Source organism: Anticarsia gemmatalis, chromosome 4 (assembly GCF_050436995.1).
Source record: "Anticarsia gemmatalis isolate Benzon Research Colony breed Stoneville strain chromosome 4, ilAntGemm2 primary, whole genome shotgun sequence".
NCBI lineage: Eukaryota > Metazoa > Arthropoda > Insecta > Lepidoptera > Erebidae > Anticarsia > Anticarsia gemmatalis.
This window is the reverse complement of record NC_134748.1, coordinates 12,959,980-12,986,377: the sequence shown is the minus strand read 5'-3', so window position 1 is coordinate 12,986,377 and position 26,398 is coordinate 12,959,980. Positions and strand designations below refer to the sequence as shown.

Here is a 26,398-nt window from a genome sequence, read left to right as displayed (position 1 = left end):
TAATTTAATCTGTGAGCGCGGGCATCACCGTTTATCTCATTGTTCCGCCAGAGCGCGCCACCAGCGCCGCAGACCAACGGCGAACTATATTGATCTATTTTCTTAGCAAATAATTAAATATACTTGTGTTTTAAACTTGCTAGTTGAAACTCAAAACTTAATGCAGCATATCTCTATCCAATTACTTAATAAGAATTAACTGACCTACACATTTCATCACGTTTTGGGTCGATTTTTATAAAATTAAACACTAAGTAGGATATGATTGATTCCGAATGTTTTGAATTTCACTTAAACCTGTTTAATGGTTTAGCTATCTAACAGCTGTATTTAAAGGGGTATAGGCGAGTTCGAAAAGTACCTATAAGAGTATCGCTTCTTCAACTTATTTTGACGTTATTCTCATAGTTAAGTGCCACTGTTTTGTTAGCTACTTATTGCGGTTGAAAGTAGAGCCAAAGTGTTTTAAGCATTCGGTAGGCTTTCGCGACTTTAGGTAATAATAAATTATATGAAGATTTTTCATACACTTTTCGTACGTTTTTGTTTCAAGGGAATAAACACACTGTGAAATAAAACCAGTAAATTTAAAATTAAAAACAAAAATTTATTACAAGTTCGTTTTTTGGTAAATGCAAAGAAATTATTTAAATTATTACCGAGATATAAAACAACCAAAATAATAAACTATTACACTTTTATGGCATCTAAACGTTTTAGTTAATAACTATAAGTAGAAGCTGTATACTTAATAGTTAAAATGTAAAAATAAATAATTAAAAATAATTACAAAATGTAACAATGGCTTACGTTATTTTATTGACGTGGCATTTTTTCACAGAATATAAGAAAAACAGATATTTTTTTTTATGGTAGATACACTTTTCAATTTATCATAACATGTTATAAAACATTGTTATATAACAAAAATCAGATCTATGAAGAAGAATAAGCCATCAGATTCTTTTTTTTTATTATTTCGCAAAAGGCTCCATAATTTTTTTTCTTACAGTTATTAAGTACTTTAAGCCCATTAAAAGTATACCTAAAATATGTCTATAAAAACATTTTACTACTACGGGCAGTTGTTTACTAACACACTAGTTCCAGTCGAGAAAATCTTTGACAGAGGTCGTTTTTATTATATTTTTCTGTGAAAAAATGTCGCTTGTAAATAATACATTTCTAAAATATTTACATTAATATATTTAATTAGTAACTGGCAGTTTGAGAAGGCACAAACATTTAGGAATTTCTAAGCATAATTTAAGCTAATACGATATGTATTGCTAAGGCACTAAAAACATACTACTTAAAAATATAGTATATGTAAAACTGCATGAAGATTTTGTAATTCCCTTTTTTGGCATAATTTTAATTATTGCATAAATATATTTATTGCTTTTTGACACCCAGTTTGCCGTTAAGAGATCTGCCTCAACTGGGCATCGAATCTAGAGATGCTGCCTCCCAAAATACAATATTTTTATTTACGTAAGCGCCCTTATTAGTAACATTAAATTACCATTAGCTCTTGTTTCGAAATTATTTAAAGATGTATCGACTAATCAAAGTTATCGACTAATTTTCTCTAAATAGTTGTTTCATACGATAGCGAGGCGTATTCTTAAAGAACACGTACAAAATTTTTATTTAATAATTTCTATACACAAGTGACGTTCATATAAAAATATTTAGACTAGTTAAAGACCTTAAAGTCTAAATTAAGTGCAGTCTAGGCCTACTAAAAGTACATAGCTCTAATATATTTATTTACCCTAACATTCATGTAATTTTTTTGGTACTTTAACTAGTCGATACATCTTCAAAGTGATGTTAACTAACAAATTTAGTAAATACCTAATAATTAACTTAGATCACAATTCTCAATAACTCTCATACAAACTTTTTACACCTATTCAAGATTTAATCTTTCATCCATTTATAATATTATCATAATTAATGTTGTTTAAATATTTTACACAACACAAATTATGATTTTTAAATCTCCTTTACGCTTATTTTATAATCCCGCTTACCTACTGCGCGGATTTTAAGCGAACTGTAGGAAATAAGCGTATTCTAACTTAACATTTTTAAAGTGTTGCTGCCATGGTTTAGCAAAATAGCATATTCTAAGCGACACTTAAATTCTGCGCGGACTATAAGCGAAATTATAAAATAAGCGCTTTTATTTTTTTTCTGTTATTTTCTAATATGGCGTCCGAAAAATATTTATCGTGACTAGTAATACGATATTAAATGTACTTAAATCTTTCATATTCTTTGTAAAAAAGATATGAAAAGTATTTTTTGCAAAATTCGTTATATTCATGAGGTAAAACTTTCGAGTCGTAATGTCTACCAACTTTTGCAATTATTTCGGACTTTAAAAATAATTATTATCATAAAATAAAAATTGTGATAATAATTATTTCTTTCATTATTTTACAAAAATAAATTAATAACACACCGCGTAAACTAACCTACATATCCGACTGTGATGTATAAACCCAACTGAAAATTGCCAGTGAAAAATCGTCCCTATTCTACTATAAACGTGATATCTAAAAAAAGCACGAAACCTAGATAAAATTGACAAAACACAAGTTAAATCAAGGAAATATACCACTATGGGAATAACCCGTGCAACAAACCACTACCATGATAATCTGATATGTGCCTAATTGTCACAAGAAACGCAATGTAACTTCAACATTTTGACATAAAAGTATTTGACACACGCTTTGCCTTCACATTGCGTTGTATTCTCTTACTTTAGAACGATTAGATCCTTCACTACATATTTATAAAGTTTATAAATTTCGTCAATATCTATCAAGGCTAGTAGAATCCCGGCTAGTGACGTCACTGGCCGCATCGGTGGCCGAGCTGCGTGACGTGCCGGGCGAGTTGGGCGAGTCGGACGAGCGGTCGGTCGAGCGGTCGGACGTGGCGACCGTGTCGGACGTCACGCCGAGCGACGTGCTCGGATATCAGAGATGTTCGTCACCGTTTAGTGGTTGTCGCTCCGTGTGGTCAGACGGACGGTTGCGCTTGAAGAAGCCGCACTGGAAATAAAGGTATACATTAAAATTGTTTTTCATTTTTTATTGGGATTGGAAGTCAGTAGACTGTTACATGCGTTACTATCGTGGTCATTGTGAACTTATTTTTTATCTAAGAAGGCAAAAGGGGTCTGACTGTCTATACCTCTCTCTTGAGTAGGTTATGTATTAAAGTGCACAAGAACAAAAACATTTTTTCTGTAATAGTGGAGTTCCCAGGGCATTAAAAACGCCTAAACCTTCATTATTATCTAATGTGTTCCTAATGACACAAATAAACATGTTTATATTTTACAAGTCGCGCAAGAGCAAATCGATGGCGATTTTTTCCAACCTTATATCTTTTTCAACGACTCCTCATTACAATCTTTACTCTATACTAACTTGAATAACCATCTAAATCAATATATACAAAATATCACATCTATAATTCCTCTGTACAGGAACACTAAATCAAAAACTCACCTTATAAAGCGCAAAGATCAGTAGCAGAAGTAACAAAGCTCCGATCACAGCAGCTAGAATGATCACCCACAGCGGTATACTGCCACTGTCGAGTGCTTCCAGTTGCGGCGTGATCACGGTCTTCGCCTCAGCCGTGTGCCAGGACGGGTCTGATGGACGGCCTACCAGCGGCAAGCTTGAGATACGGGTAGCTGCTAGGGTGGAGAGAATTACTGCGCGGTCTTTGGAGATCTGTGGAGAGAAGAAGGTGTTTTAATGGTGAAGAAAATGTAATATTGGGGGTCTTTTGTTAGAAGAAAGTATGGGGTAAATACTATTGATAGAGTAATTCGACATTATTGCAATTATATTTTGATGGCCCAATACCACTCAAATCATACTTGACCTTAAGTTACACGGAAGTCTCGTGTCACTCTCATTTAGGCGTAACAATATTAGATTTTTTAAGGGTGGATGTGTGATTGTATGCTGAAGTTTTGAATTGAAGATCATGCTCTTGTTTAACACATTGAAGACACACAAAATCACCCAAAATTACAATAGGCCTAGTCTGAACCATCGCATTAAACAGGTTACATTAGTCTTATTCTTGGTAGTACTATCATAAAATTTGATTAGTATCATATCCGGTTTAATTTCTTTCTCTCTACTTGGTACTATACGACGACTTAATTGATTGAACTCTGCTTAAAAATATGTCAAAAGCATGCCATATAAAAACAGCTTTTAAATTAAATTACCTCATTAAGTACAGAAGCGTTGATTCTGGAGCGCAGCGCGAACCATGCCTCGTCTCCCTTCCTCATCCGTCCAGTGGTACACCTCACCACCTCACACTTGTACTTCTCTTCACATTTCTCTAAGATCTTCTTCAGTTTAGGGTCTACCTGCTGCAAATAGAAAATAAAACATTTACTTTCCCTTTTACTACTTAACGGTTGAACCGATTTTGATGAAAATTTGACAAGAGAAAATCGACTCGGGATGAAACCTACAAGTAAGAGTACTATTTAGAGTTCCGTAGCCAAAGGGTAAAAAGGGAAACCTATTACTAAGTCTCCGCTGCCTGTCTGTCTGTCTCCAGACTGTATCTCATAAACTATGATAGCTAGAATGCTGAAACTTTCACAAATGATGTATTTCCGTTACCGCTATAACAACGAATACTAAATATTAGTCAAAACCTAAGAAGGTATAAATTTATACGAGCGGAACTGTGCAGTTCAGGTAAATGAAATCTTTACGTCATTAGTGTCTTAAACAAAATGGCGTAGGCTCGTAAGTCAAAGTCAAAAGAATGAAAGCTAAACTGTTAAGGTCAGTAATTTCGTTACATTTACTACTTGAATAGAGTAGTCCTGTGTAGTAAGTATTAAGGATACTAACATCAGTCTGTCGTCTTTTCCTGGTCTGTTCGCGACGTTCTGAAGAACTATAGCTGCCTCCAGACTGAGAGCTGTATGATGTGTGACCTCCTGAAAGAATATCTTACAGTTAGTATAAATAAACAACACCTGATTGGGAACTATAAAGTAATAATAATGATTTGGGAATAGACAAATACGACTAGATGATTCTGTTACGTAACAAATGAAAAAATGCAGTTTAAAACTCAAGTCTAAATTTGTGGAATCTCTTCAAGGTACAATAAGATTGAAACAAAAAAAGTTTGCTACCTTTACAGCTGTGTTAAATAAGATAAGATTTATAAGTTATTAGACATAAAGCTTAAAAAATTATATAAAAATAACTTAATAGTTCAATTTACCTGACTGTGAAGAATAAGAGTATCCACCGCCACTAGTCTGATAGGATCCACCACCTTGGTAGCTTCCACCTCCAGACTGATAACTTCCACCAGACTGATAACTGCCTCCACCTGCCTGGTATCCGCTACCACCGGCCTGGTACCCACTGCCACTTGCCTGGTGACCACTGGCCTGGTAACTACCACCACTGGCCTGACCACTGCCATGGCTACTCTGACTTCCACTTCCAGTCACATCAGCAACACCATAATGGAACTCGTTATTTGGGTTATATGCTGCATGAGCTCCAAAACCTTCAAGCTTGTCTTCTTCTTCATCACCAACGACTGTCACGCTTGAGGATCCATGGAAGGTGGAAGAACCAGCTTTAGCAAGGTCTGGGTTGACAGTTTCTGTGGTTGCCCAGGAACCGTGAACGAAGCCTTGGTTGGTGCCTCGTGAACCTTGGGCGTAGGTGTTGGATCCTTGGTGAGTGGAACCCTGGGTGTAGCCGCCTTGGCCGTAGGAGCCAGAGCCTGAGTATCCTGATCCTTGGGCTTGCCATGTGCCTTGGGATGTGCCGTGAGAGGTTGCGTGGTTTACACCGCCTTGGTTAGCATATCTAGGATCAAGAAAAAAGTTGTAAGTAAATTTTAATAACTTATTGAGCTTTTTTCTTTCAAAAATGCCGACCACAAGGTCGTGGATTCAATTTCTGAATCAATAATCGTAATGAAGTTCCGAATTTCTGTAAAATATTTACAATTATAATGCGGGTATGAGTGCCGTGACGAGTAAGTATTTTTACAGTTATCACTATGTATGTAATTTCTGAGAATCAAACCCGTTCTCATTTGTCTTATGAGCACGATTGTTTAAAACGCCATAAAAAACAAATAGCACAATTTAAAATGATATACTTACACACTGAAAGAGCTTCCAGGCTCCCCCTCATGTCCAAGGTTTCCATACTCCGTGCTGCTTTCCGTCTCCGAAATAACATTATGGTTCTCATCATAAATAATCGTCTTATTCTTGACCTTCACGATATGTACTTGACCTCCAAACCCATTAGATCCTTGGCTCTGGACTGCAGCCGCCAGGTTCTTCTTAATCTGCTCCTGTTCCTCAGCACTCAGACCTTCGAGAGAACTCCAGGTCTTGTTGAAGACTGTGGTGTATGTAGTTCCACTTTGGCTTCCAAATTGACCGCCTTGGCTTCCATACTGGCCGCCCTGGCTTCCATACTGGCCACTCTGGCTTCCATATTGGCTACCGTGCCCAGTAAATTGGCTACCTTGCCCGCCGTATTGGCCACCCTGCCCGCCATACTGGCCACCATGGCTTTCATAAGTAGAACTGCTAGAAAATTGGGTATTTCCACCTTGGCTTGTAGAGCTACCACTGGACTGTCCACCGGAAGACTGGCTGGTGGTGAAGTGACTCTGACCGTACTGACCCTGGCCGAATTGACCTTGGAACTGACTACCTGAGCTTGAACTGCCGCTAGTGACCTGTCCACCACTGGACGTTTGTTCCAAGTAAACTGTAAAGCAGGAAATTTATGATTATTAAAAAATACTAGTACTTTTTTATAGACAACTCTCGCAATAAGAATTGCTCTTGTGTCGCGGGGACTTTTACAAACATACAACCAGACCTGAAACAATTATTTGTGAATTGTCCCGGGTGGGAATTGAACTCACGACTTTTCGTACTGATAGTGGCATGATGACCACTATGTATGAAAAAAATATTACAAGGAGCTGCCTTAAGTCTTATATACGGTCTCCCATCCACTAGCCAACCTCGGCAAGTGAAGCTTAACCTGAGAGATCGATACGCGCGGTTGATACTTAGCCGAAACCTCCCCTATTACTCAATTAAATCGAATATTGTTTAAACATAATAACATATTTTACCTTGTCCGTAATATCCGTTGGTGCCTCCCGACATTTGCGAGGCTGTATATTGATCACTGCTTATCATAGCTGGAAACATGCGAATGAGGGGTTAAAGGTCGAGATGATTGTTACTAATTAGAAGAAAATCAACACTTTTGATTAAGTAAAACTGTTTTAGGAAATAATTTCAAATGTCTGCTTTAATATTATAAAGCGAACGTCGACTCCAAATCGGTTTAGCATTTTAGCGTAATATCGTCACGGACTGCTAGACTTTCGCCTTTTTAATATTAGTTAAAATGATGGGAATAAGCTGTCAATTAAGACTTCTCCCAGCAGTAAAGCGGAAAACATATTAATAAAATCTTTAGAATGGTTGTAATATGAATCATTGACTCACCCACGGTTTCTGAGGCACATTTAACGGTAGTTTATCTATTTAATTGCGTTTAAGCTCATATAAAAATGACAGTTTAAATAGATAAACTATCGCTTTATGTGCTTCAGAAACCGGGCATTAATCAAGTGAAATAAAAAAGCATCCGTAGAGAGTGAGTACACATCGTGACGTTCTCAATTGTATTTGTTTGTTGGAAAATATCTATTAATTATTGCTTTTGATCAACAATCTTTGCGAAGAGGCTGTAAAATTAATTAAAAGTTTATATGCAGAAGTTATTTTACTTTATTGATAAAATGCTTTTTGCATTGCTTATTGCGAAAATGTGACGGTGTAATATTTCTAACGCAAAAATTATACTGAGGACTTGAGGCCAATGATGATTAGGCTTTAATTATTTTGAGCCTTTAGCCTGTTCTTCTCAGATCCGCATATATAGGTTGAAATAAACGTAGTGTCTCTCAATTAAGTAAAGCAACTCCCAACACACACTGCCATTAGATGGGTAAGCGAGGCTATACTTAGCTTAGCTTGTTTTATGATTTATATACTTACATTCCTTCTCCTTGCTAAGTAGGAAGGCATATGGGTTTTGTACAAGCAAGTTCTCCGGGTTCACGTGCCGGGCGACATCGCAGACCACGTTGCCGTACCATTGTGGCTGGACTAACATGTACATAAGGTTCTCGCCTGAAATCATACAAATGGATTATTAGTTATGAAAGAAAATTATTTAGTAGTAGCGAGATGATTGAAAAGTTTGGGATCATTTCTTTAATTTACAATGTGTATACGGCTAAACATATAGCAGTTTTTTTCTAGGTAAGAGTCAAATAATATATTATATATATTTGGGAACTGCCACTGATAAATGATGTTTGAATAAAAGTTGCGAGGTTATAATATGTTTTAATAATAAATACTCAACCCGAATTCGACAATAACAGAAATAATGGTAATTATTTTGAAACATCTTGAATTTGACTATACGTTAAAAACTTAGTTAGGCACTTCATTTTAACAAGACATTGAATAGAGCCGCAGCACAATCTCTACTATTGGAACCATCGAGTATCGAGAGTTTGACATTTAAAATGTATTGCCAAAATAATTCCTACGAAGCCCACTAGGAGCGCTGGAACGATTGTCATGCAATTATTTTCGATAGCTAGCCGGTTGTTGGTGGTCGATAGTGGTAGAAAATCGAGCTACCGATATAAATGTACATATATCTAAGTTTAATGATAATTACTCACTCAATGTGTAGTAGTAGAAGCTATTATAAGTATTATACTATCTATCTATCTAAGTAAGTATTATACTGTACATAATAAGTTGTCTTACCTTCAAGCGTCTGATAAGGCCACATGAAGTATATCTCAGTGGAATCAACAGTGAACGGTCCTTCATTCTTGATGTTGTACTTGTGAATCACTTGAGGGCCAAGCTTGGTGTCGTCGGCCAAGTTCTGAGTCTCGTATAGAGACGCGTTGTAGTGCAGTTCTGGAGGGTCTGAGGTACTGTGGAGGAGGAAAAGAAGATATTAACCTGTGTGCCTCTCAATGCTCTTGAAAAAACTACTTTTAGAGTGACTAGAGACGTTCATAGCCAGTTGCGCTTAGCGTTCGGTAAACGATCCGTGGGTTAAGCAAACGTTAGCGCGGTCATTCTATCGATGGGTGACCGCTCAGTGGTATTTGTACTGGGCGTCTCCGTGCTTCGGAGGGCACGTAAAAAGTCGGTCCCGGTTGTTGTCAATTAAGATAACAGTCGTTAAGCCAACTAACAACTTTGACACTAGGTTGACCACTAACCATACGATGAGAGAGAGAGAGTGACTAGCGTCTCAAGCTAAGATAACTTGTCCGGCACCGTTCGTCGAGTAAACGTCAATTTTTATGCGCATACATAGACCAAGTCACACCTTCTTCCCATAGATAAACAGAGAAATTTTTATGAAACTAGGAATCTTCACTGTTCGTTTAACGCCTCCCAAAAGCTTTTTTACTTGTTTTAGCAGTAAACGGTCTTACGTAATATAACAAAATACTAAATGAAAAGTAAATTTATGTTTAATTAAATATTTATATATTTTGATAATATACTAATTGGTGCTAGTTTCAATGCCTTGGGTAGATTAAAATAGCTTACCCAATAATAGAGAGTTGCGCTTTGACAACAACTCCGATGTTCATGTGCATGGTGTTGTCGTACGTGGTGGACTGTTCAGGGTTGGTGCTGTTCGCCTCCATGTCGAAGCTCAGGGCTGTCACGCGCGCGTCCACCTCCAGGATTATGCGGAAGTGCATCTAGAAAGGATCAGGAGAGGATTAATTTTACGTTTTAGAAGAAATGGCAAAGCAAATATTTTGTTAAATATTTTTTTCGGCAAGGAAAATATAGATTTACGTTAATAAACTACATAAAAAAGTGATCTTTAAACTAAGTATAATTTTTATCACAAAAATAATATATTGATTATTTAGGCACAAAGTCCTTAGCTATCAACAAACCAAAATTGGTTTGGCAATGTCTGAAATGACATCCTAATTCTAACTATGAATATGTTTAAAGCTAAATAAATAAGTCAAGAAAAACCGATAGAATTAACTGTCATAAGAAATGAGTCCTAGTATATATAACCCATTATCCTAAAAACCACAAAAACCCAATCAATACTACATTATTATATTCAAATTTTCACTCACCTTCTGTCCACTAGCCATAGGATTGCCCAGATCGCACTTCAACGTACTATTTCCATCTCCCACCCTGCTCGCTATCGAGCAATATATCGGTGTGTCGGAGTTCTCCTTGTCCAGTCTTTCCATCTTGGCATACGTGACTCCCGCCGGTATGAGCAGGTAGTAGGCGGCTTCGAAGGCATCTTCAAGGGAGTTCTCCACTCTGACGTCTATGTTGATGTTCTCGCCGGAGCCTAGCATGTAGTTTATGATTGGACTGTGGAGGAAAGGGGTACATAGTTTAGTTATTTGTAAAGGAGTAGCAATAAAACGGGTCTATATTTATAAAGTTTAGAACTAACTTAGTGATCTTTTGCAGCCGGGGTAGGTGGTTAATGTGTCTCGATTTAGTTTTGTAATTACTTAACTATATTTTATTTTAACAGAAAACCAAATCTCTTCAAGTGTTTAAAAGTATTAAAAATAAAAAACAAATGGTCTTTATAATATATACAGGATGTCCGTATATTTCGTATTTTTTATCTACCTATAGATGCTTCGACCATCATAGGTCTGCATATTGCGTTCTGTCATGCTTTTCTTCATTTTCTATGTTCATGAAGACAATGACAAAAAAACCCAGGACTGCTAACCAACACCAACATGTCATCAGACTAATACCTTAATAACACCAAAAATACTTACGTAGTAGCCGTAACCTTAAGATCAGGTATGCAGATGTTATCAGGGCCGCAGTTCTTCTGTATGTTCAACGAGTCAGCATGGACGATGGTCTTGGTCTGGTCCAGTACGGGAGGCACGATGTTGCCAGACGGTTGTGATACCAGGTCATATGACATCTTGACCTCGATGGGAGTCAGTTTGTCGCGGATTTCATCCTGTGGAATCAAAGGATTTATTATTTAGGAATTTTGGATCTGATATTTTTATAGCCATTTCAAATGTTTGGTAGAACTCAACTCATATTCCACTTATTGGTATTTTTTGACGTTTTAGACGTTTGATGAAATACAGCTTAAATGCCACTCAAGTGCCATTAATCGATAAATTAGGAGCATCAAAAGCTGCCAATTTTGTGTTTCTTAAATATCTTTAAGTTAACCGGAAAGACCAGCAAAAAGTGGGGATAAAGAGTAATGGTCGGTCTTAACGGAAAGAGACTTATGGCAAGGCAGAAGAAAGCAAAATTTTGATAATGGTTAAAATGAGCGATATACACGTCACAATTTTTTGGAGTATGCTTCAGTTTTTAAACCAAATACATTTTCTTTTAATGAAAATAAACTGTTTGTTTGACAACTGGATTTTTTCTAAATAAGAGTGTTACTTACATCTAAGTAAACAACGATATTCTTGCACTCCTGTTGTCCTTGTGTCAGCAGTATCTGCGTCTTATAGAACGTCTCCCTGGTCTCCATAAGGAACAACCTCTTGGTGGTCTTCTGACGAGAGTCCAGGTCTAAGGTCACTTCGAACTCTGCAAATTATATTTATAACTATTAATATTTACTTCGTCCAAAGACTGAGTTGCATAAACTTTACGGTCTTTTCGTTTTGTTGAAGTACCCACAAAAGAGTTAGAATATAATTTCCAATTAAATATGAATATTCTATCAATGTACAGTCAACAACAGAAGTCACTTTATGATTCGTTCAATGAATTCTGTTATCGTAAAAAGAAGAGCAAAAATCCTTAATCATGTTGTATTTTTTCTGCAAGTACTTGAACAGTGTTTTCTAAAACATAAACATATCCATGTGCTTTCACCAGTACCACTAATTGCACTAACATTAAATATCTAGCTAGTGTCACATATTTACAACTCATAATGTCACACTGTCATAACACTAGAGACTCCACAAAATTCTTTTATGGGCCTTTACTCACTGTGTGAATTTAATCTGCCCAAGCCTCTATAGATTGCGATTTTCAACCAAAATCTAAATTTTATAGAAACTATTTGTATCTTAAATTGTCTCAAACATCATTCACTAGTTTTTACCGATTTCATTGCATTATCATTAAACAAATTTTCGCATTTTTAATCTGAGTAAGAAGTGGGATAACATTTAAAACTCGAGCCTGGGAAGACTTCAAGATCTTACAGAGTTTACAAAAATCCTGCGGAGAGGGAATTGTGTCAAATAGAGGAGATTTCGACCCGCGGTTAAACATCATAAACGATTGAAACGTATAATAATATAATGCATTCGATATAGTGCATGCAAGTGTCATGACATTAGTGACATTATAAAGACGTGGTACCACCGATTAGCACTACCTCGACCACTCACCGAAATAGCAGATATATCCCTCCGCTTGGAAACAAACAACACATTATTGCCATTCTACATAAATACATAATACATACATAAACAACTAATAATAATTCTTTCTCTATTTTAGCAACTTAGGTACCGTCGAATATATGAACTTTAGGAAAGAATGGGGTTCATTTGATAATCGAAATAAGTTAATAGCTCGCGTAAAAAGCTAGCCGACTTAGTTTTTCCGGTTCTTGGTACTAAATTTCGCTATAAATTGTAGCATTTCCAACAGTTAATTTGACCTTAAACATGCCCATTTCTTTCCATTTTAAAGTAAACCCTGTATTCAAAAGTAACCCCGTTCTACCGGTAATGATTTTGGTTAAAATTTATATAATTTCGTAACTACGTAACAGTAAGACATAGATACTTTTGTATTCTTAACTTAAGCATGGAGTACAAAGATAAATATCCAAATAAAAAAACAAAAATATCACAATAAAATACTAACTAATTTGCTGGTCCACGTTGACTCCTCCATAAGTGAGACAGAACATGAGCTGAGCGCACGACACCATCGTACCGTTGGCCAGCTGACACTTCTTGTCCGTCAGAGAGATCAGCTTGCTCTCGCTCAGGAATTTCACGTCAGCTGATACTTTTACTACGGGGCGAGATCTGGAGAAGAGAAGGTTATTTTTGTAGTTTTTGAATTGGCTAGGTATCTTAGCGAGGTTATAATGGAGTAGTGGGGCTACCACGTATCTCTGTTGACAACTATTTGAAAGCCACTTTGCCGCAAATTGTTTTCTCCCTTAGAATGTTTTAATTAACACGTTACATCAAAGCAGTAATGTTTTCAATAATGACCATCAATCTGACGCATACTAGTTGTCGAATGAGATACGTAAAACGCATACAGGTTGTTTATCAGACTAAAGAGTAGTAGTGCCATGATTGATATGGTTTCTGAGATTGTGTCTCTAATTCCGGAATGTAGTGTGTAAAATGAAGATTCAGAGAACAGAAATGTTATAATACTAAAAAAAACAGTAGATTTCTTAAACAAAAAATAATCTTGCAAATGCCAGCCTTTAATTTTTGATCTCTTATAATATAATCAGTGATAAACATGGTTCTATTATAAAACTTGATATTCTGCTCCAATAAGATTTTTTTATTCAAGCGAAGTTCAAATGAGGACCCTTTATAAACCATATATGGCTTCAGCAGGGCAATCAAACAGATGGCCCCTAAATCAATCTAGAAGTCTTAAACCACTTACTTCAAAAACACAACGCTATCGGACTTATAAGCGCCTACAGCAAGATCAGTATAGTTGTTACTATCCAGGTCTACTCCACCAGACAGCGAGAAGCCGAAGGTGGTGAGAGTGGGAGATATCTCCTCAGCCGTGATGGCCTGGGAGTACTTCTCATGGATACCGAGCTCGGAACCGTGGTAGATGTAGACAACGCCGCGGCCGTTCTCGCCGCCGTAGGGAGCGCCTACTGCAATATCTGAAAGAATAAATATGAGATCAGGCTTTTGTTTTTTTAACTATGAGGACTAAGTAATTAATATATTTGAGGACTTTCACAAGATCTATCTTATCCTTAACTTGATCTATCTTTCTAATATATAACAAGGCAGCTGAAAATTTTGATTTTGATCTCCGTTTGGGTGAAATATTTAAATAATGAATAGTCAAGTTGAGCGCGCAACTGTTCTTAAGATTTTTCAATATTGAAGTAGCAAAATAAACTAGATGAGAACTCGTTTATTTACCACCAAAACCATCGTAGTTGATATCTCCCAGTGATGTGATAGCCAGACCAAATCGGCCTCGTGACACTTCACCGGTCCTAGCGTGACTCCTTGTGAAAGACTGAAAATAGAAATAAAACATAGCTTTTATTGTTGTGTACTTCAAGATAGATAAACCGACCGTTTGAGTATCTGAATAACAGATGTCAACGTATGATAGAGCTAAAAAATATTCAAATTATTAATTTATACCTAGTTTCTTTTCAACAATATCATAGTTATTACTCACCCTATCTCTATCCTGATAGATAACATAGATCCTTCCATGTTCGAAGCCTTCAGCCTTCGTCCTAGTGAACATGGGGGCACCAACGATGACGTCATCAAAGCCATCTCCATCGATATCACCAGAGGCGATGCTGTAGCCGAAGTAGGCGCCGATCTGAGAGCCACTGATGTTCTTGATGTTTTGTAGCTCCCACGTGTATAGGACCACCTGAAAATTGTAGAAAGCTTTTAGATTTAGGACGAATAGTACCTAGATTATGAGTAACATAAGGTTTGTGAATTATGTTACGTGTCTTATTTTTTAATATTTACAGATAAATAAGTATTGGAGGTAAAAAAAATACATTAAATATCAACTGACTTTTAGTACTAGAGCTTATTAGTGCTCACCAATAAGCTCTAGACCTACTTGCGAGTTTACGAGCATTTAGCTACAAACTGTGTGTTTGTAGCTAAATGTCGACTCTTAAGTCGATTGTATGACTAGAATTTAACAATTTTAACAATTACTTCTAACTATTAAACTACAATTTCATCCCATTCAACATCATATTTAACTAAAGCTTCAAGTTTACTTACCAATCCTTTCAATTCAGCTCCTCTCGGTACACCAACAGCAACACTCTGAATGCCCTGGCCAGCGAAATCTCCCACCGCTATCGAGTACCCCATATAAGAGTCGTCGTACTTAGCGCTAGCCTCAAGAGTCGCGATCAACGCAGGCTTATTACCCATCGTTTGAGTCATGAGCTGACCTATAATAGACCATTTAATTAATAAACGTTGATGTACATAACATAAAAATGAATTTGGACGATTTTTTATTTGAAATAAGTAAGGGTGATGAAAGAAATGATTAGAAAATCTAAAAGATACTAAAGTTACATGATGCTAAATTCTAAAAGTTCAAAATCGTCCAAATATAGTACGTGCTGTTTAAGTTTATGTCGGAATATAGCAACAAGAAGCAAAAGACGACAAACTAATACAAGAGACTTAGGGAATGAGTCTGAGTGGTGAAACCGAACGACACCGTCGTTGTTACGTCTCAACACCCGTAGTGCGATTCTCTACAGTCGATACTATCGAGTATCGAGATTTTGACATTTAAACTGTACTGCAATAGATCCTATCGCACCCGCTACTGGCGCTGATAAGACTTTCATACTTTCTCAATAGTTAGCCGATTGTGTCGGTAGTGGTAGAGAATCGCGCTACCGCACTTAGTGTCAAAATCTCTTGTATTTATTTTCGCTTTCTGCTAAGCCACTTGTTGCCATATGCAGATATGAAACAGCTCGTACTATACATAAAAACATGTTTTAATACAACGAAACAGCACAAAACGGCATTCATTTGTGTAAAATGTTCCATGATCAGTCAATAGATGATGTTTAAGCGTTCCAGCAGCCATTGCTCCGAGTGTTTGAGGGCTTGTTCGTTATCCTGTCTCATATGACAGGCGTCTTTAGGTTATTAGCATATGACCAAAACGTGTAATCACACCGTGAAGCGTGTGGATTCAGGGATATTTTAATATGTTATATATCACCAAAATCCTTGTTACAGCGACCGCGTCAATGTATGTACATGATATAAATTAATTTTGGTATGCTTTGATGGAATACAGTCATTAGAATTACTTTCATAATTTTCTTTTAAAAAGATAGTTCCCGCACTAAGAATTGCTCTTGAGTCGCGGGGACTTTATCAACATACAAACAACGGACTCAAAGTACAACCAGACCCGAAACAACTATTTATGGATCGTACAAATAATTGTCCCGTGTCGAAATCGAGACCCCCCGACGCAATCGTAGTGGCACGATGACCACCTTAACCACTGCGCCACGGCGGCCGTCTTTTATATTAGTAGACTGTATTTCACCAAGCTCAAAGCCAATGATATTTTTATAATTCAAAGTTTAATTGTTTAGTTTAAAGCATGGACACTTATATTTCTTTATATTAATATCAACCTATTCAACCCGTGTTCTTTAATCTACGAGGGAATCACCATTCCTATATACACGACATCCATATTGTTTGTGAAGTAGGGAAGATTGTTTTCATTATCATGCTTTTTGTAATGCTCAAGCTAATCCGTGTGTTCTGCGTTTCTTTGCATTGGAAGGAAGAGTGTTGCATTACAAGTGACTGCTATGATATCATCCAAGTAAACAATTATATTATGTTAGCACAAAGATATATGGAAGTATGTGGTAACAATCTATTATCTAACATTTCGTGCAGTCTCATATTATGTTTTCTACCTCTAAAATGTTTCTCAAGAGATTAATGGTTTCTCAAATATAGTTTGGAAATGAGATAGGTATTTGGTAGAAACCCAGAGGGCAGCCTTACCACCATGACTTTGAGGAAAGCTAATGATTGAATCACTATTGATGACAGCAGAAGGTCTTATGATTTCATTGTTGATGTTGTCATAAATAGTGATTTTAGTTTCATTTTAAACACATTTTATATGTTCAAGTATAAATCATCGTCTATACTAACAACAACTTACAAAAAAGTAATATTTTGTCAATTAAACTTAAACAAGTGTTACACAGACGTAACAGAGGTGAAACTTATTTCAATACTTAAATTTCTATGAATCAATCAGCCTTCTTCCAACTATGTTGGAGTCGGCTTCCAGTCTCACCGGACCTGAATATCAGTATTTCATGAAGCGACTGCCTATCTGAACTCCACACCCCAGACCCTCAAGCTTCTCCAGTAGTCAGAAGATTCTTGTCAAAGATCTTCGAAAATGACAGCTGGGACCAACAAGTTAACGTGCCTTCCAAATTTTTTATGAAACAAGTTAAATAATTACTGCCCTTGCATTTTTGAGTGGTATAACCGGTACATGATTCATACAGATTCATGATATAAGATCCACCTCTGCTTCGCCGTCGGTAACATTTATTTATGAAATAGATATAAAAAAAAATCCTTTAACGTATTACGGTCCAATTAAGAGCAACATAAATAATGATCACCTGCGAAAATTTTATTAAAAGCAAACATTAAACTTGTATTTAACCATTTTTTGTTAATTAAGAAGCATAATCAGTTAGCGTATTCTTGAACATCGATGTTAAAGTTAAAAAAGCAATTATACTCGAACAACAAAAATGATTTTAAAACAAAATTCGACCATGTTTCAGGCGTTGATATAGGATTAGGCGATTTTAAGCCTGTCTATGTTATTACTGTTAAGAGTTAAGATGTCAATCTGGCGATATTTCAGGACAAGTTTACCTTCTTCTGGTATTTTCGGCATATAGTAGAAGAATGACTCTTTCGGATCTATCGATAATGTTCGTCCTGTGGATAATTTGAGTGTCAGTTATCATCTTACGGTTTCCTTTTGATGTTTTTCTGCATAGATTTTGCCCTAACACTTTTTATGTTTGTTAGTTTGTCTATTCGATTCATTGAATAGGCTATCCTAACATTCAAATCCTAATAAATATTTTGATAATGAATCAGATTGTCAATATCGTTTTCTTATTTATATATTTGTAATTGGTTAGTTCGTCTCTTTAGTTAATTAAATAGACTACCCTAACATTTAAATCCTGTTAGAAAAAAAATATTTATAAGATATTTGTAAATTTAGTTTTCTTCTTAGTCAACGTCTATTTCAAAATCGTCATCTTAATTATTTTTTTTTCAATAACCTGGTATTTGCTCAGAATTTGCAGCTAAATCTATATTATTGTTACAGTTGCATAATCCAGTTAATAAAAACATCTACGGTGAACTCCTTCTCGTTCTAATCAGCCACCATGCGCAGATCTACGCAGCTCTATCTAGATGGGAGTAGTCAAAATCTTATGCACTCTATGTTTGATTAGTAGTCGCTAATTGTGAGGTCTTATCGTTACCTTGCCAGAAAAAGCTGCCTGGAGCTCCCATGAACATCCTTTGACCATCCTGGAAAACAAATAATAGAGTGTTAAACAAACTTTTATTGTAACAGAAAATTTTTAACTCTCCTAAATTTTACTTATAAAGCTAAGTAACAAAACTATGTTTAAAATTATGTGTGTGATGCTGGTGATGAATATCCTTTTCAGATTTTTACACTATAGCTAACTTTACGGTAATTATTATTATTGTCTGCCGAAATTCTGCTATAGTGGCAGCCAGTTTATCGACACCAGCCAGAAAAGCAAGAGTTTATAGTGCCCATTTAAGTCAAGGAAATTATTTTACATTGGGTACATCTGCAAAAAAATTATTAACAAAGAAGAAGTGTTTTCAAATATGTTTTAATACATTTTACTATAGCACCTAAGAAGAAATTACAATAATACACTTAAAAGAGTCTTAACATCAACAAAGAACCATCAAACCAAGACTATAACATACCAGGGGGACGCAAGTTTCGCTGTTAAAAAAGGACAACGCTACACAAATCCCATATCGCTATCCTTGTCTAGGGCTTTAGCATGTCTAAGTACAACTGTACTAAAACAATAAAATGTCAAAAATCTCTATCGTAGTAAGTGTTTTACGATTGTGTTTATGGTAATGCCCTGTCCTGTGGTGTCCTTATGTTGTCCTAATTGCGTTTGTAGATAGTGTATCGGTTTATAAGTGTGTGAAGTCATCTCGCTCTGGTTTAGTGGCCGAATGGAGTGGGGGGATGGTTTAATTTGGAAGTTCAGGCGGGAGTAAGTTTGATTTTATGTTGAGATATAGTAGTTTTTATACGGGAATTTATCTTGCACGCATTTTACCTTGGAATGCCTAACGTTCCGGCGCAGGAAACTGTTAAATGCCCACGTTCCTATTATATATTAAACATGTCAAGCGAAAGTTTAAAAGTTACGATAATCATTTTTTTTAGTTTGTTGTTTCGTGTTTATGGAATTATTGTGACATGCATGTATTCTTATTAGGTCTTGTATTTGGTTAAGTTTTTATTTTAACATTTTTGTCTCTACCATGGCCATCCTTTCTAACACACCTACAATGAGCCCTGTGACCGTCTGTATGAAAACAAGTAAAATAAACAATATTTTGGTAAAAATATCGCCAGTTTTGCATTTAGTAAATTGTTAAAAGGACAAACCACGAAAGTAGTAAGTTATTTTTGGAAAGACCCGTCGTAATTTAAGGATGTTTAAAGGTTGAAATGACAAAAAATGCATAAAAAAGTATCACCAGTTTACGACTCCTGTTTAGTGATGTGTTAAGAGATTGCCGAATGAGAAATGATGACATTTGAAGCAGTGGTCTGATTTATAAAATGTAGCGAATTGAAAATACCTATAAAATTCGAGAAATTACTATTATATGTACCTAAACATATAGACATGAGCTTTTTACAAAAAAATATTAAATCGAAATTTTCGACTTTAAATATTCAGAAATAAAAAAATAAAGCACTTTAAGATTGAATGCACGGATAAAATACATAAGACAATTTTTTTTTGTGTAGGTATAGTCTTTCTATGTTACACCAGATTTATTTAACATTTAGAATATAATTAGTCGTTTACAGCTAAAGTTTAATTTCATATTCTTTTGCTGTTAACCGCTACCTTCTATAACTTAGGCCAAAACTCTTTCCAAGACAAAAAGCAGACATACAAAATCCGTGTGAACATACAAGAGAGATAAGCCGCTACGGCTCGGCTTACAAAAAACTATCTCATACAAAATAACTTGTAAACAACTTGTTAAGGACTTGCCTACGTTTTGCAAGATAAACGGATACGGTTTTTGTTTAGAATAAGATGGATAGGTAAACATACGATGTTGGATGTTGCTATTTTCTATTGCCAAGATGTGAAAGGCTATCCACTCTACTATCAATCTACCAGCTATCCTTATTGGTGGGAGCAGGTGTTCTACCTGCACCCAATGTGAGTGAGTCATGTCATCATGTGTAATTTTTCGTAAGCCGTTTTTTATGCGACGATTATGAAGATTGATTTACCCTTTCCGGATAGAGTACTAATATTCAAATAAAGCCTTAATGGTTTGGTAATACTTGAAACAAACATTGTAAAAATCTTGATCAGAAAATTCTGTTTCTAGGCAGCTCTTCTTATGAGCTTTGATCATAGAATGTAAGTAACAAGCTATATTAGTGTAGATATTTTTTAAATTGAGCTTAAAGGTGTGAACAAGCAAATAAACTGTCGGTAATTGTTTGCTTACTAAATTATTTACGTATTTAAAAACTACATTTACAATTTCACTAGACACAGTAAAAGGGCATTTCAATAAAATAGCAATTTGATTTCCATAGAACTTAGGAAACTGAAACCGGACATTGCGATATGTACATTTAAATTGAAAAATATGTTTAAAACATAAGACTTGGGCATACACGTAAGCAAATTGCAAAAAATAGTAAGTAAATTTATAACCCGAAAATGGAGTTGGTAGCCCTAAAAACGAGATAAAAGCCTAGTCGTTTTAGCATTGAATCAGCGTATGCGGCCAATGAATAAGTACGCATGCGGCTGTCGCCTTATACAGCGGGACATGCGCATGCGCGGCGGCTTGCACCCGCGCGGTCGTGGGGCCAAAATGTCACCGGTATACTACGCTCACTTATTTTGTTGTCCACGTAAGGTACGTTATAATTTTGTCGTAAATCAAGGTTTATTAATTTTATTTGTTAATGCTTAAGTGATATCAAGTACACAAGGCAAGTTTACAAAAAAGGTGAGATTATACGATTGTTATATTTGTGTGTAATTTTCAGCATTTAAAAAAGTATTTCCATGGTAAATAACGTGTATTCTAACAGCTTTTTGGCACGCAGATTTCTCCACAAATATAAATAATTTTAGAAAAAAAATGTTTATTAATTTATACACAAAATATTTTAAATTACTAAAAAATGTTGACAACCTTAACATAAAGAGATTCAAATACGTCAGTTAATAAATAACCCGTACTTAGCTTTACTGTTGTTATTTAACTGTGATGGAAATATATTAAAATTTAAACCATAAAGTAACTTACTAATCGATATTTTCTAACACCGAAGCTCGGCTTTTCAATTCAAATGCGGCTTTAAGAGTGTACTAACAAAAAGCCTTAGCATTTTCAGGGTTAAAGAAAGCTATAAAAGTGATTGAATATTCAATTATAATGTGCATAAATATTGGCAGCGTTTAAAATATATTTAACATATACAAGGGGAATAATTCAATTGATATTCATCTTTATTTTATGGGTAGTTGAGATTATTCTACCGTGAATGGCTTTTTAGTTGTATTGTTTTAAAGATATGTTATCCTTAAAAAGCCTTTAAGCCTTTCTACCTTAAAGAAATATTTTTTTTAAGTCGACTCACCCATGTGTCGCGGGGACTTTTTACAATCATACAAACAACGAATACAAAGTACAACCAAACTCGACATAGCTATTTGTGTATCGCACTAATAATTGTACCGTGTGGGAATCGAACCCACGATCTCCGAGCGTCGCGACCACTTTTACCACTGCGTTACCCTTTAAACATTAGGACGACATGCGTGAGGTCGTCCTAATGTTTTTGTACAACCTTTAAATTTTACTTATAGGTACAAATATTGAGGATAATGTCAACAAAAATTCGAGAAATCAGTAATAACTAGTTGTACTCTTTATATTGACATAACTGGCGCGTGCGCAGTTCCGCGTCATTACACTATTACACAAATAATATTGACCGTCATAGTTTGTGGCGATACAATCAAGTTAAGGAAAAGACAATATTTTTTTAAGATGTAAGTAAAGTACTTACATCTTAAAAAAATATTATAAGTGCCGTCTAGACGAAGCTAATAATAATATAAGAGCGTTTAAACGTTGGTTCAGACTTCGTTGCGATATTTTCAAAAATAAAAGAGTCAGCAAAATAATTAATTATGTACATTATTTTATGTTAGTGGGTTAAGCCGATATATCAACTTTAAAATAGACCTTTCTCAATTTAGGCTGAAAATTTTGAGATTAATTGTTTCTGTTTCAATTCTATAATATCAGGCACGCCCAGTATTTGGAAATTTCCCAGTATCTGAGGTGTGCTTTATGTAACTTATCACACAAAACATTGACCAAATGAAGGCGCAGTGGTCGCTAGAAGAAAAATGTATGTATAATAAATTAAGTATGCCTTATCACCAAGCAAATAAAAACTAGTCAATAAAAAACGAACTACCGTCAACGATTTCGCAACATGACGGTGGGACGCATCGATTTTCCCGCGCATTGCGCCGCCATTGTCTGCAAATGGCCGCCGCTTACGGGCGCGTTCCGAAACCATGTTTGTAAACTTACAAGAATGTTTGACGTGCTTCTGTCGACATATTGTGCTAGGTTTGGAAATGGAGGATATTTTTACTTGCAGCCATTCCTCGTATTCAAGATTAAAAGGAAAATGGTACGACCACATTCTACTAACTTGCATCTGTCTCCGACAACATCTTTACTAGACTAGTTGATCTATGCGGCTTCGTCCGCGTTTAATTTGATTATAACGACTCCATTTAAGACAACAAAACGTAGCTTACTAAACATAGAGTACATCCTTTCTCGGGTTTTCGACTATCTTCCAAAAATTAGCTCTAAAAGTTAGCCACTATTATCCTAAACACCCTATCAACTTTATATCAGTATAGATTAATTGTTGCTCATATCCTTTTAAGTACGAGAAAATTAGCGAGAAAGGTACAGTCGATTAAGAATAGGTCAGTCTCGATTATGCCTGTACCGTGAACTGATTATGCAAAGTAGACAACAATTACAAGACTGATTAGCACATCATTTAAATAAGATGAACCTATTGTTTTGGCACGAAGAAGCGAGGTATTGGATACGTAAAAGTTTAATTTGTGAAAACACGCCTTTATAAACCTATTTTTTTTTGTTAAACGTGTTCAAGTAACTGTACTTCCAAATAGAATACAAGAGAAATAATACGAATCCTAAATTCCTCAAAATATTAGACTTATATTATCAGAAGATAGGCAGAGACTGAAAATGATACTGCTTGACATTTTTTAAATATATTAACTAACGCCTGATGTCCTTAATTGTAAGAGATACAATCGAAGCCTCCAAAAATAAACACGCTTATAAAAATCACTAAAGAGTTTTTCAGCAACGGCCTTATGTTACTTTTGATGAAGAAACTGGCCGTATGTGTAATATATGGTCAACCAACAAAATTGCAGCTCAAACGTTAGGTGCGCATGCGCATGGATCGCATTAGAATTCAACTGGCTCCAGCAATGAATAGTAATGAAGTGAGGTTAGCACCTACGAGTGCTACGTCCACGACAAATTTATTGGTCTATAGATGGACACTTCAATAAAATTGATACACTTGCACAACGCGCTAGGGATGTGTCGAACGATTTATGTAGAGATTTATTTTGATGATGAAATATGGAAGCCTGACGTTTAGGATTATGGAATTGTTAACTTTTCGTCTGAACAATTGGTATACTAGGAAGTATAGGCATGTGAGAATCCATACATTTTTGACGTTTCTAATGATAATCCTATGAATTAGAGAGCTTAATGCTAATTACTGGGTATAGCCAAACGATAGCTTACTACTATCCAAAAATTTCCAACAAGATTTTGAAAATCCGATAATCTTTGTGCGAGTCGGGAATCAAATACAAGTCTTCGTGACTAACAGTTGTGTTCTTAATCTTTCAGACACACAGAAGTATTCTATTTATAATATTATTAATGCAGAAGAAATATATTAAAATAAGCTGAATCATTTTCATTCAAAACAATGATGTCATATTGTTTCAGTTCTTAAGAATTTAGTTTTTGTAGATAACTATACTGAAAACAAACGTATATTTTTGCAAAATAACCTACTAAAGACACGTTTCATACAATCATTTTATAAATAGGAATATACGTAATGTTTTGACTTGAATAACGAATGCTGGTAAATAAAATATTTATTCTTAATCTGTTTCTTTTTTAAACTGAATTAATAAAATTATTTATCTGTTAATTATTTTATCATTTATTATTAAAAGTTTGTTATTAAAAATGGTCGTCAATGTAGACGAAGTTGATTTTTATAACACCTTTTACATCCCATGGTGCAGGCAGAGGTGTACCTAAGTTATTTAGTAGGCAATATTAACCGACTACTTAAGTAGCCCGATTCTCTACTGCTATTGAATATCGACAACCGGCTACCTATCGAAAAATGTTGTTTAATAAGCACCTCTAGCGGCTGTCGTAGAAAACTATTTTTGCCATACATTTTTAGAGTCAAAATTTTGATACTCGACAGTACCGACTGTACAGAATCGCGCTACAGCTCACAAAACAAAAAAGAATCATCAAAACAAACTGGCCTCCCTACAAAAAGAAACAAAAAATTGACAAATTGGAACCTCCTTTTTCTGCAATCGGTTAAAAACAAGTAGGACGCAATTTTCATTCATCCCACACAATAAAATCTGCACACGTTACTACACGTGATAAAGTAATTTAACAAAACTATCACGTGTAACATTCTACTTCTATTTGGTTATGGTTTCTGCGAAAATGATAACATCTTGGAAGCTGGATGGAAGGTTTTGATAAGAAGGTAAGGCTATCTGCTGACAGCTGTGGTCTAGATTCAACTTAGAACTATTTTAATGAGATTTCTGTATGTTTTGTTTTAGACTTATTCTAAAACAAAACATATATTTGTAACCGGCGGTCCTGTATGACTAGATGTATGGATGTGAAAGGCAAGTTCGTAAGGATGTTACCAAGTGGCGTTCATAGGTTTTTTACCCTTATGAGACATAGGCGTGATTTTATGTATGTAATAAGTCGTGTAGGTTGTAGAAACGTTGTGTCTAGGCAAATATAACATCATCATAGCAACTTTTTTAAACAAGCTTCTTATATCTAGGATTCTTAAAACACGGTACAAAAAATCAGCCTACTTCATTCCTGTATTTTTTCCAAGATTCTAGTAGCACGTGACGTACATATAAATCCTTTTTTATAACTCGCAACACCAAAAAAACGTTCCACAACACGCAGTAGCGATATTTATCAGTTTTTTTAAAGTGTGAAGCAAAGGCGTTGTTCATTCCTTGTCATGTTTATTATTATACCTCCAGATAATGATAATTAATTGTATGTCTGTTTGTGACACGAATTTAAATCGATTTAATATACTTTCAACGATTACTTTTGAAGATATCTACTACACTTTGATTTAATGATCAATAAATTTTTACGTGATATTTGTACGTTTCGAAATGTCTTATCTATGTTGATATATGAAAGGTTTTGATAAAATGAGTTCACGTTGATTTAAAGTATGTAAAGTTAATTTGTATTCTTAAACAATGTCTAGTAACAGTTACACTAGTCGTAAATACGTTTTCGAATGCTTGATTTGAAATAACGTTGCAGTGCTTTTTACTTCTAATTTTATCACTTTCCTTACTTTATAGCTGTGTACATACAATGCAGCAAGAGTGTACAAATCGGGCTCATTTTATCTCAGCAGCTAATCTCAGCATATCTATTATACAATTTTATAAACATTATACTCGGACGCTAACAAATAAAGTCTTACCATACTAGGCATAAGGGATTGTCCTGTCAGAATTTAGCGGTAAATCTCAATTGTATCCCAAATACAGAGACATAATAAAACAGCAATAAAATTCGCTCACTATTCTCAAAATAGAAATGTTGCTTGTTTTATTTTTTGCTGGAAACAATAAAAGTTTAATAATTCATAAGGTTGGAGTCTGCGGTGCGCGCGCGCATGCGC

General features: G+C 35.3%; 1 protein-coding gene across 5 annotated transcripts in view; it reads right to left on the bottom strand.

Moving 5' to 3' along the window:
* Positions 1-592: 592 nt before the first annotated feature.
* The window catches only part of if (integrin subunit alpha inflated), a 126,091-nt gene continuing 100,285 nt past the window's right edge, over positions 593-26,398 (bottom strand). For 2 of the 5 annotated variants that reach the window (XM_076113874.1, XM_076113876.1), the window contains 20 exons: positions 18,510-18,558; positions 17,881-17,946; positions 15,193-15,368; positions 14,615-14,821; positions 14,347-14,446; positions 13,844-14,078; positions 13,070-13,236; positions 11,622-11,767; positions 10,975-11,168; positions 10,294-10,546; positions 9,737-9,894; positions 8,930-9,105; positions 8,141-8,275; positions 7,204-7,272; positions 6,206-6,827; positions 5,302-5,903; positions 4,920-5,008; positions 4,274-4,423; positions 3,534-3,764; positions 593-3,071 (listed from right to left, as the gene is read on the bottom strand). In XM_076113874.1, the coding sequence (XP_075969989.1) occupies positions 2,997-3,071; positions 3,534-3,764; positions 4,274-4,423; positions 4,920-5,008; positions 5,302-5,903; positions 6,206-6,827; positions 7,204-7,272; positions 8,141-8,275; positions 8,930-9,105; positions 9,737-9,894; positions 10,294-10,546; positions 10,975-11,168; positions 11,622-11,767; positions 13,070-13,236; positions 13,844-14,078; positions 14,347-14,446; positions 14,615-14,821; positions 15,193-15,368; positions 17,881-17,946; positions 18,510-18,558 (3,900 nt within the window). In that variant the 3' untranslated portion in view covers positions 593-2,996. The remainder of the gene's footprint in view (positions 3,072-3,533; positions 3,765-4,273; positions 4,424-4,919; positions 5,009-5,301; positions 5,904-6,205; positions 6,828-7,203; positions 7,273-8,140; positions 8,276-8,929; positions 9,106-9,736; positions 9,895-10,293; positions 10,547-10,974; positions 11,169-11,621; positions 11,768-13,069; positions 13,237-13,843; positions 14,079-14,346; positions 14,447-14,614; positions 14,822-15,192; positions 15,369-17,880; positions 17,947-18,509; positions 18,559-26,398) is intronic. The other 3 variants (XM_076113877.1, XM_076113879.1, XM_076113878.1) reach the window with 2 other exon arrangements.